We start from the raw sequence: 10,395 nt of genomic DNA on the forward strand, positions 1-10,395 counted from the left end.
TTTTCTTCTTGCCGAGCGAAAAACTGTATTTTTGAGCGTATAAAGCCAGAAAACCGGCATTGAACTTCTATGTAATATTAAGTTACTACTATGATGTCCGTTGACATATGTAAACTATAGTAACTGAGCCTTTTTCTTAAAAATTAGGTTTGAAATAATGCCAAATTAATTAATGCCTAATCTAAGCACTGATGTTCAACGTTCAGTCTCATTGTAATTAACAATTCCGATCATTGTTAAGAAACTTGTACACATGACACTGATGAGTTGACCCACGTATTAGCTTTGCTTTATATTAATGAAGCGAGGACGCTTCTACAGCGTAGGGGGGACGTGTCAGGCCGTGATGTCATCAGCGACTATTACGTCACCTTCTGTGACGTCACTATTCGAGTTTTTGAAGATGTTCATACTCAGAGCGTCAACGATGCTATCAGGGAGGCTGTTCCACATGTCGGTGACTCGAAGCGAGAAGAAATGTTGTCGCATGGATGTGTTCCAACGCTGTTTTTTTAGTTTTTAGCCGTGGCCCCTGATGTTGGTTCTTGTTTCAAATTCTAGTAATCCTTCTGGGACCTTGTATAAGCCATGAGTATAATAAATGACTAGATAAGCATAACAAACACTTCTCGTTGTTTTATTGTTTATGTGTGCAGTGGCAAACCTATTGATCTAGACCTAGCATTATTGGCAAACCTAAATCCTATAAAAAAAACAGCCAAGCCCGTTCTCTACGTCACTCTGAAATCTGTTCTCTTATATAAACCAATAAATCCAGAACGTCATGTTGAACGCCAACAACAATATCGGTACACAATACACCCTCATGATTTTCATTATTTTTTCGGGCAGATCATGATTTTTTTCCATAACTTGATATTCAGACTTCATTCCATTAACTTTGTTTATCCCCATGGCATTTTTCCTTCGCAACCAAAGAATGAACTCGTTTGAATATTGCTCTTGATCTAGATACTCGATGAAAACATGAAATATAATGATGACGAAGAGTAAAGTTATGACCGCGAATAGCCAAATGTCAACCATTTTCAGGTAGGATGTGCTCGGCAGGTCTCCAGAAGTTTGATCAAAGAGAGTATAAAGCACCAACAAAGTCGTGAGAGCTACAGACAAGCGGACCTGAGGAAAAAAATATTATTTAAAAAGTAATTCATTCCAGCTAGAAGTATCTTTTCGTACAAGTATATGTCGTTTGGATGTTTTATTGATGTAGCTATGCAACTTGTCCTTATGAAACTTACGTTTCCCGCTAATATTCATTTCACTTGTTTTCATGATGTCTTGTACCATTAACCTTTCGAATAAATCGTTGGAATGAAAATTTTTTTATTATGATTCAGCGCAAGGAGAAACGCATTTAAATATGTAAACTGAATGCTATTTATCTCTCTTTGTTGTTTCATTATATGCCATTAATGTTGACGCGGTTAATAAATTTTTCTTAAAAACTTCCGGATTTTCTTAACTCCTTACCTCCAAGTATTTAACTTTCACAAAGAGCGTGCAATAACCGATGCAGGCCAGCAAAACCGTCGGCAAGAACAAAGTTAACATCACAACGCTAGGTTCTCGTGCCAGGAAGATGTCGATCTGTAACGAAGATAATTTAATAAATGGATTTAATCTAGTTGACTCATTGTAATTTTAATTCAATTCGACATTCTGGCAATGCCTTTACAGAAGTAATTACCTATTTCATACTTTGGAAATAAAATTGCATAATTTCGAAGATGCAATTTTTATAGGTCTATCATCAGATTAAGACCTCGGTTAAATGTACCCAGTCATTCTTTAACAAACTTAAGAAGTGGGCACAGTCTGATTTCTTGTTATTATATCTTTTATTCAGTCAAAAGTCTTGGTCAAAAAACAGTTGTTCAATAAAATCTCAGCAGAGATTCATGGTATTCAATAGATAAAAATTAAAAGTATGACAATAGATTTTGTGGATCTTGGACGTAGCATAGAAGTATTTTAATTTTTAAGTATTCGAACTCATTCTCCCAATCGGCAGTTCGAACATAAACGAAAAGAATGCCCAGTGCCTGAAGATATACCAACGCCATTCATAACCTTAATGCCGGAGTAGAATGTCGTGTTTCGCTTCACTCTGATCGCTTGTGCAGTCATTTTTTCGACGGAGAATCGGACAAGCTGCTGCGTACCGGCGTAGGTCAGCGACAGACTATCGTTATTAAAAGTCACTAGTCGCTCCGAGGAGAGCCCCAGGTGTATCAATACATCGCAATGATGCTTGTCGAATGGGTAGCGAAACACGTTGAACGAGCAAGCGAACTTCCCACTGAAGTAACAAAACATTATAACATTAATCGATCGCAAGTATAATTTATGGTTAGATCTAAAATTCTACTGGTAGGGCAAAGGAAGGCAACTATAAATTTTTAGAATATGCAAAACGGATTTTAATTTTGACATTATAGATGCAACTGACATGGCTAACAAATAGAATGTATAGGCTTTCAGTAAATTTAATACAGTTTACTACACCGACATTAAAAAAACATCAAGTTTCTAACCCATATTTAAATTAGAAATTGGGAATGATTGGTCTGAAGCCCACCTCAAATGTTTGTGGAGCACTAGAAAGGCTGATGCACCAGCATACTCAAAATCTGCAACGAAAACATTGAAATCACATGCCTGAACGAAAATCGTATGGATAGGAATGTTCCACGAAAAAAAAGTATCTAAATAAATATGCACGGTTTTAGACAGGGACTGTTAACTTCCGGCTCCTGTGGAGTTTGACCCTTACTCGTCTTCACAGGGTGCTATTCCTACAACCATGCTTGTTCATTGAAAATTATATGAAGTAAAAAGTGTGTGGGCTCTCATATCTTAACTCTTTAATGCACCCCGCCAGGGTTGCATATTAAATGCAGTAGGTATTTAAATTGTGTAATTTCACAGGAGTTCGGAATGTTTTTCAATTTATTTCACAATTTCTTTTCGAGGCATTAACTTACTCGTATGTATGGAGTTGAAGTCATCCTGTTTGCGGGTACCATTTTTGACAACGTGAACCTCATCGTAAATATGGTTGATAAAACCTTTATGCGCTGATGGAAAAACAAGAGTCGGTGTCCATATCCGTTCCAAATCGCCCTGAGGCAGCTCATTATCCTCCATTTTGTCACCTAGATTGTAATATACAAGACGCCTGTCTCGCCACTTCATTTCAATTTTAATCTCTAGGCCGATCAAATTTCGCTTATCGTCGATTTCAAAGAATCGCAAAACATCGACATGGATGGACACAAAAATTGGGCCCACATCGCCGAATTCTCTTCCGGGTGATCGAATGATACTGTAACCCTCAGGGATACCAAGGATGTTGCAATTGTTTTCGTCAGATAAGTCGGCACAATTGGCAGCCCCGTCACACAGCTGGGCGCGAGGGATACACTCAGCGTTATCACACGCGTATTCGTCACCACTACACGCGCTGATACTAAGAGCAATCAACGAACCTTCTCTGTGATCGCAAGTTTTGGAAACAATAGACCACATCTTTCTGCCAATTGGATAAGTTTCACCTGGGGGTAGAGTTATTTCAGCGATATTTTGTTGCAAGTTGGAATCGAATAAGTGCCACTCGCTTGTACCTAGCATGTTGTGAATGTTAATTCCATAATAACCACAAATGTAGATGGATTCATTGACATATCCTCTTAAGTTCATAAAGCTCTCAGTCTCAGAATTGAAGCACAGTCCACGAAGCCTCAAGGTTCGATGCGTCATGCACGGAGCACAGTTTGGCCAAGCCTCTGAACAATTGTAGTCTATTAAAGCAGCCTCTTTCGAAGACAGAATGGCGCAGTTATAGTCCCGCCCGTCGTTGGGTTCACCGTTCAGAAATAAATTTTCTTCGAAAATAGTTCCGTCTTTTGTATTTCGCCAGGTTCCTTCTTCTTCCTCATCGGTTATTCCGACATAAACTGTAAGGGAATTGCAAGCGTAGTTAGAGGCACTAGTTAAATCATAGAGCTGTGTGAGAGCTTTCTGCGTGTTCGGCGTAAACAGGAAGCCTCCGAAAGCATCACATATGCGCCCGGATTCGTAGAAAGTATTTGGACCATTAAGTACCCAGTATTTATTTTCAACTGAACAAAATTCTGTTAGAGGAACGTAGCTTTCAAGTACTTCAAACTTGTCTATAGCATCCTTCTGCAGAGAAAATACGTTCCCGTTGCCGATCGAACGACACTCGCGCATATCTTTCATCTGCTTTGGGTCGATTGAATAATTCCAGATGTTCAGCAGCGCCATTTTTCCGTGAAAACTTTCATCAGCGTTGAAACCCCCGCCCAATAGATCCTGTTCCTGACCCACAATAAATATCCCGTTAAGGGGCATTTTCCCGTGCGCGGTGTCGATTTTAGCATCCAGAATCTTCATGCCATCCCTAAGGACTGTAAAGTTGTCTCCTCGAGCTAGATGGCAATAGAAAGACCAAGAGTCCAGACGCAAGAATTCTGGATCTTTAGGATTATCGAAGTACCGTAGACCGTGGTAGTACGATATGTATTCCTTGTCTGTAATCACTGTCGAGAGAAAAATGTACCAATTAGAGGGTAATGGCTTTAAAGGGATGTAAGTGATTTTACCAATTAACCACAAATTTGGTGGTAAGCGGAGGGTCCCTCATAATGCATGCGAATTTGTAGACGCATTCAACAAAAGTGTTGAACTGACAAAATTCATCTGGCAAAACCTTTTTTACTGACAAAACCTCTTTATCGGGCAAAACCTGTTTATCGGGCAAAACCTGTTTATCGGGCAAAACCTTTTCATCTAACAAAACCTTTTTTTTACTGACAAAACCTCTTTGTCTGGCAAAACGTTTATGCCCTAAGCACTGCACAATTTCTTTAGAAAATGGTTGTTCCCTATAAAAACTTGCACTAGAGCACCTAGGTACGTTATGTAATGTAGTGAATTGCTCACTAAATACGACATCGGATGTGATAAAGGCTGATTTCCTCCTAAAGGCTGTGTAAATATTTTTTAAGGATGCAAATTTTTTATAGGGATTTCATAATGCTGTGGTCGTTTCACTAAGAATTCAAAGCAATACATAATTATATTTTATTTTATTCTATCGTAATGAATACTGTGGTTGCAAAAATTTTGGAAAAACAAATCGATGGTATAGTAGCGTTGTACACAAAACGATTCATAATTGAGCAACGTTCACAAATTGATTATACTCACGGAAGGTAAAGACGTTGTGATTCTCATTTGAGGTTGCGTAGGAGAAATGAGTAACGTAGGATGTCAGCCGCGTGGTTGAGGCCCAGTAGCAAATAGAAATATCGTCGGCTGAAGCTCCATTGCCCTGTCATAACGTTTATCTAATTAATAAACAAGAGAAGTTTCCACGATTATTATTAATTGATAAATTTGATGGACCTATTTTGCGTGCAAAATAGGTCCGGTATAATCGGGTAGCTCATTAATTACGATACGCTTACGATACGCATTAATTACGATCAGCTTACGTTTGTAAGCTGATGGAATCTGTTGTGAGGGATAGGATTATCGATCACTTGACTGCTCACCATCTCATATCAGATTGTCAACATGGTTTTATTGCCGGCAGATCCTGCACCACTAACTTATTATCTACGTTGAACGATTGGACTCGCCTGCTGGACGAAAGAGAGCCAGTGGATGCATTGTACCTCGATTTTGCCAAAGCATTTGACAGTGTTCCGCATGAGCGGCTGTTGCGTAAAGTAAAGTCCTTAGGGATTGAGGGAAACGTACTCCAATGGATCAGAGATTTTCTAGTAGGTAGACGACAACGTGTCAGTATTAACGGAACCGTGTCAGACTGGGCATCAGTGCGCAGTGGCGTGCCACAAGGAAGCGTCCTGGGGCCTATTTTGTTCGTTGCTTTTATAAATGATCTGCCAGAAGTAGTATCCAGCGTGTGCTCCATGTACGCCGACGACACAAAAGTTTATAATACAGTGAAGAATGCGTCAAAACTCCTTATCAAACCCGGTGGAAGTCTAGTAGCTTCTTCAAACTATCGCCAGTCATGAAAAGATCCGGTCAAATGACACGAGTTTAGATCTATGAACAAGGCACGAAACGGAAAAGAATCGGCGACAGGCCACATCAGGCCTACACTTCAGAGCCGACATCACTATGTTATGTTATGTTATAAACGTTATTTCTGAATATTTTTAATGGTATCTGGAGGTCATTCTCTATAATTAATTTCCTCTAGACTTCATGGCAGATCTATTTTTGACATTTTTCGCTTCAAAGAAATGTTGAAAATCTTTTCTTCACATTGGTCTCTAAAAATTTCAGTTGCCGAACCCAGAACTACAAGATTCTTTACTTGCGCCCTCCACCTACCGCTAGGACTGAGAGGTTGAAGCGAATGTAAGACTCTACGCTGCCTGCTTTCCAGACATTCTCTTGGAAACTTAAAACCCTCACGTGGTCTTGCTGAGCGTGCAAATCTGAAACTGGATTCAACATGTAATTAATTATTCTGAGCGAGAAAGGCCCTTTAAAAAGGGATTCAAAACAGGACGCTTAAAATTTTTAATTTCAAACTCATCGATGTAACTAAGAAGTTTCAGCATGCAGTTTGCATCAAATAGATATAATTTTTTTTTGCAAGTAATCTATCAGAAAAAACGCACGTAAAAAGCATACTTGGTAAATTTTCAATAGTTCCATGCATTATCGTATCAGGAGATAAATCAAAGTGCACATTATTTACAGAGTTGTCAGTATTCATTTATGGGAATGAGCGTTCATTTTTAATTTTAATAAACATGATCATTTTTTGTTTGTGCTCAAATAATCTTCTCGAGCTAAGTAACTTTTATTCCAAGACACTTGTTAAATTCTTACTTGAGAGTAGAAACGTGAAACACAAAGCCGTGAAGATATGACAAATCATTCTACTGTTGATTTTGCCAAATAGAAACCAAGCATTTATCCAGCTTTTTATTGTGAGTGAAGTTTTCAAAGAGGTCAAGAACTGTTATGTTTTATTTTATTCGACCGTTACTCTTTAATGGCGTTGCTTCAAAGCTTTTTAGGAAGATCGCCAAAAAGTTCACCTTCGGCCGTCCGATATGCAAGTCGTTTGACCGGTTATGGTAATTACGCTAAAAGAATTGCGATTATTTCGATAAGTTTAACTCTTTAAGTTAGCGGTCGACAATTATACCAAAAATAACTTTAGAATAAAGAAGAAGCTAGTTTTCGTAGATCTGATCGGACCTTACGCTAAAATAGTGAAAATAAGTATTGTGTGCGAGCCAAAAGCTGTTCCGCCACCATCTACTCAACTGAACGGGCGCTGTCCTAAATATGCGTTCCTTTTTAAAGTACCACACTACATTGACTTATTCTTAAACATTAAAAAAGTAAAAGTTAATTTCCTCATGGTTTAGAAAACATGACTAATGATCTCACATTGTCAGCTTGATTATGGACTATCGGATGCCGACTCCAGGAACAAGGTTTGGAGCGACGATCAATGGGCAGCTTTGTCCGAGTTCAGGGAGTATCCATCATCCTGTGACGAATACACGACATCTGACCCTAGTAATGGACTTCGTTTGGACCCGCCTTGCATATTATTGGATTACTCTTCGAATACCATATTTTTCATGTATAGAATAACGAAAGGGTTCCATTCTAGCAGCTATTGTTCGGGAACTTATTTTACATATCTGAAGCGGCGTGTAATGATTGCATCAATAATGAAAATAAGTCGATCTATTTATTTTAATGAACGCTCAGAGCACCGAATTCCGGTTCGAAATAAATAAAATAACTTGTGAATGACAGCGAGTCGAGAGAGTTAAGCAACATGAATAAAAGTTATGTTAAGGATTAATTAAAAGTACGGTGAAACAATTTATTTATAACTGCAATTATTAACTGATCAATTTAAACTCGACAAATTTTACACTCGAACGTCTTCAGTTTAACTAATGTATTTATAATTGAACTGCTTGAATTGAATTTATAACTGAAATGCTTGAATTGAGGCAATGTATTTATAAATCTATGACGTTCCAAGCTTTCTACAGAAATCAGACGTACACAGGGGAGTTTCGTGCTCCCTGATTCTAAGCGCACGACAGTATGTGTACCAGTCATGACTGGTCCCGTCTATACTGACATGACGACACACCCACAGATATTCATACCACAGCTTTATGAATAAAGATTTTGTGCTATGAATATTTTAAAAGCTACTGTTGCTTGCTGTTTCTTGTGATCCAAACGACTGGGTCAAATGTGCGACATTAGTGGCGTCTGGAATGCCTGATACATTAATCGTAGACTCATCGGGACATCCGCAGTGCTTGATAAATGAATAACAATGTTCGATAAATGAGTTGAAAGATTGATCGCGAATACCTTTGTGTTGGATAAATTAATCGAGTTATCGAGTTGTATTCACTTTTCGATAAATAAAGCAACTAATTAGGGCGTCAATGGTGTCTAATAAATGCATTGAAATATTTATTAGGATGTTTTTAGAGTCTTATAACGAATCGAATGATTGATCGGGTTATTTTTGGTGTTTGATAAATGCATCGTAAGACTGATCAGGATTCTCAGCTGCATACTTCTTGAGATACCAGCACGATAGTTGCATCTGCTTCTGCTGCGATGCGAAGTATCCTAGAGCTTCCTGCAAAGAATATCAACACTTAAGGCGACAATTCAGTATTCATAACTAATCACTAACGTCTATAATAAATATTAAGGCAGCTCTGATTGAAGCTAATGAGAAAGGTTTTAATGCGAGAGTTCATGAGTCTACGTATAAGTGCATTATCAACTACAATGATGATTTTTACAGATTAATTATATTAAGGCTCCATTTCGAAAGTGATGAAGCCACCATTAAATGAAATGATTTTATGTATTAAAGCTGTAATAGCAGAACGAAACTGAAAATAATAAAAAACGTCATCATTTATATAAAAGCCTTTACTTCTACTTGACTTATTACTTGACATAAGGGCAAGTTACTTCACTCAGTAGAAGAGTATCGCACCCGGGCAGAAGTAACATTTCCTCGGGATTTAATGTATTTAACCTGAACTACAGCTAATGTGCTCGAAATAAAATCAAACGCTGTTAGTGGGATATATAAACACGGAAGTTGCTTCAAAAATGTAAAGTTCTCTATGTTCACTCTCTGATCAGAGTTCATGAACACCAAGGTAAAACGCACGAATCAAAGCAGCCGTTCCCGGCAGTGAACATCACCTTGGCGAGAATTTTGGCCAGTCCTTTACCACGCTGCGACTCCGGGACCACCGTGTGCTGCAAGTCTACGGAGTCTTCACTCATGTTTTCATAGGTCAGGACCGCCCTGTCTGTCGAATAATATCAGTTGTTCGGCAACTACAGAACGCGGACAACTAAAATATGCGATATATTTTATTACCGTCAGTATTGTGCATCTCAATGTTAATTTTTATTAAGAATTATTCAATGTCATTGAAGTAAATTCAACAGTGTACATGATTCACAAACTTAAGACACGCGCCTGTGTGTAAGAAAAAAAAATCTACAACCATTCAAGTTTTTCAATTCATGAAAGAAATGGGCTGAAAAGAACAAACAACTGAAATTTTCTATACATTGTCACACGGAATATTACGAATACTCTGAGAATAACTTGAATAGCATACATGGAGAACATAGATAACGCAGATGATAGAGGGATACTGGGAATAGAAATTTGCCTAGTATATGAACAGTCTGCGTGTGGCAACTGCTGAAAAAACAGCTAAATTACAACATGTGTGTCTACTGGGAGTATCATTATGAAAGAACCCAACATTAAAACTAACGTAATCTCACCTCCAGTTTCGCAGGAAATGAAGAATTCTTTGCCCTGTTTGTCATGTTGCACTCTGATCTGCTGATCGCTCTGCATGCTGAGGGAGAAGCGAAGTCTCTGTAGGCGATGAACGGTTGACGTTCTAGCAGCGCCTAACATCTACGATATAATGTCTAGCTGCGAAATGGTGCACTTAGCTATAATTTGGACGTTCCTGATTTCAATCCTAATTACCGGAAACAGAAGATTTAGAAGCGAAATTATTATTTCGAAAAAAGTGGATGAAAAAACTGTTGAGAAACCGTGACACAATCAGTAAGATGCCATAACAATACCTAGTTCTTAAATTGATTGTCATGGCCTCCCAAGAGGCAGTAAACTTTTTTTCTGCGAGTCATGGATGTCCAACTGCACGAACCACATAGATATTAACGGTTTTGACCTCAACATTTATTCAATTTACTAAATAAAGTCACCGAGCGGCTCATAACTAGCCAAATGTCAAA

At 38.3% G+C, this 10,395-nt stretch overlaps 2 protein-coding genes across 3 annotated transcripts; both read right to left on the bottom strand.

Moving 5' to 3' along the window:
* Nucleotides 1–559: 559 nt before the first annotated feature.
* Nucleotides 560–7,543, bottom strand: LOC108669786. Of its 2 annotated transcripts, none has more exons than XM_018157195.2 (8): nucleotides 7,492–7,543; nucleotides 6,415–6,527; nucleotides 5,257–5,380; nucleotides 3,009–4,586; nucleotides 2,603–2,654; nucleotides 2,095–2,323; nucleotides 1,495–1,611; nucleotides 560–1,140 (listed from the first exon to the last, which is right to left on the bottom strand). In XM_018157195.2, the coding sequence occupies exons 4-8, from the start codon at nucleotides 4,438–4,440 to the stop codon at nucleotides 757–759; spliced, it is 2,214 nt and encodes a 737-aa protein (XP_018012684.1). In that variant the 5' UTR covers nucleotides 4,441–4,586; nucleotides 5,257–5,380; nucleotides 6,415–6,527; nucleotides 7,492–7,543; the 3' UTR covers nucleotides 560–756. The 2 variants fall into 2 exon arrangements, with proteins under 2 accessions (XP_018012684.1, XP_047740727.1); XM_047884771.1 differs by having other exon boundaries at nucleotides 6,398–6,527.
* Nucleotides 7,544–7,786: 243 nt separating this feature from the next.
* On the bottom strand, nucleotides 7,787–10,178 carry LOC108669789 (protein NATD1-like). The gene is made up of 3 exons (XM_018157200.2): nucleotides 9,910–10,178; nucleotides 9,310–9,419; nucleotides 7,787–8,725 (listed from the first exon to the last, which is right to left on the bottom strand). Exons 1-3 carry the CDS (start codon nucleotides 10,046–10,048, stop codon nucleotides 8,603–8,605), a joined length of 372 nt encoding a protein of 123 aa, XP_018012689.1. The 5' UTR covers nucleotides 10,049–10,178; the 3' UTR covers nucleotides 7,787–8,602.
* Nucleotides 10,179–10,395: the final 217 nt, after the last annotated feature.

Source organism: Hyalella azteca, unplaced genomic scaffold (genome assembly GCF_000764305.2).
Source record: "Hyalella azteca isolate HAZT.00-mixed unplaced genomic scaffold, Hazt_2.0.2 contig16150, whole genome shotgun sequence".
NCBI lineage: Eukaryota > Metazoa > Arthropoda > Malacostraca > Amphipoda > Hyalellidae > Hyalella > Hyalella azteca.

Bases quoted from the DNA above. Each gene is read 5' to 3' on its own strand.
- LOC108669786 (XM_018157195.2), bottom strand. From the start codon at position 4,440: ATGAAGATTCTGGATGCTAAAATCGACACCGCGCACGGGAAAATGCCC. The intron at 2,324-2,602 runs GTGGGCTTCAGA...TTGTTACTTCAG, and splicing joins GTGCTCCACAAACATTTGAG to TGGGAAGTTCGCTTGCTCGT. The intron at 1,141-1,494 runs GTAAGGAGTTAA...TTTTTTCCTCAG, and splicing joins TGAAAGTTAAATACTTGGAG to GTCCGCTTGTCTGTAGCTCT.
- LOC108669789 (XM_018157200.2), bottom strand. From the start codon at position 10,048: ATGTTAGGCGCTGCTAGAACGTCAACCGTTCATCGCCTACAGAGACTT. The intron at 9,420-9,909 runs GTGAGATTACGT...ATTATTCGACAG, and splicing joins CATTTCCTGCGAAACTGGAG to ACAGGGCGGTCCTGACCTAT. The intron at 8,726-9,309 runs GTGATGTTCACT...TATTCTTTGCAG, and splicing joins TGGCCAAAATTCTCGCCAAG to GAAGCTCTAGGATACTTCGC.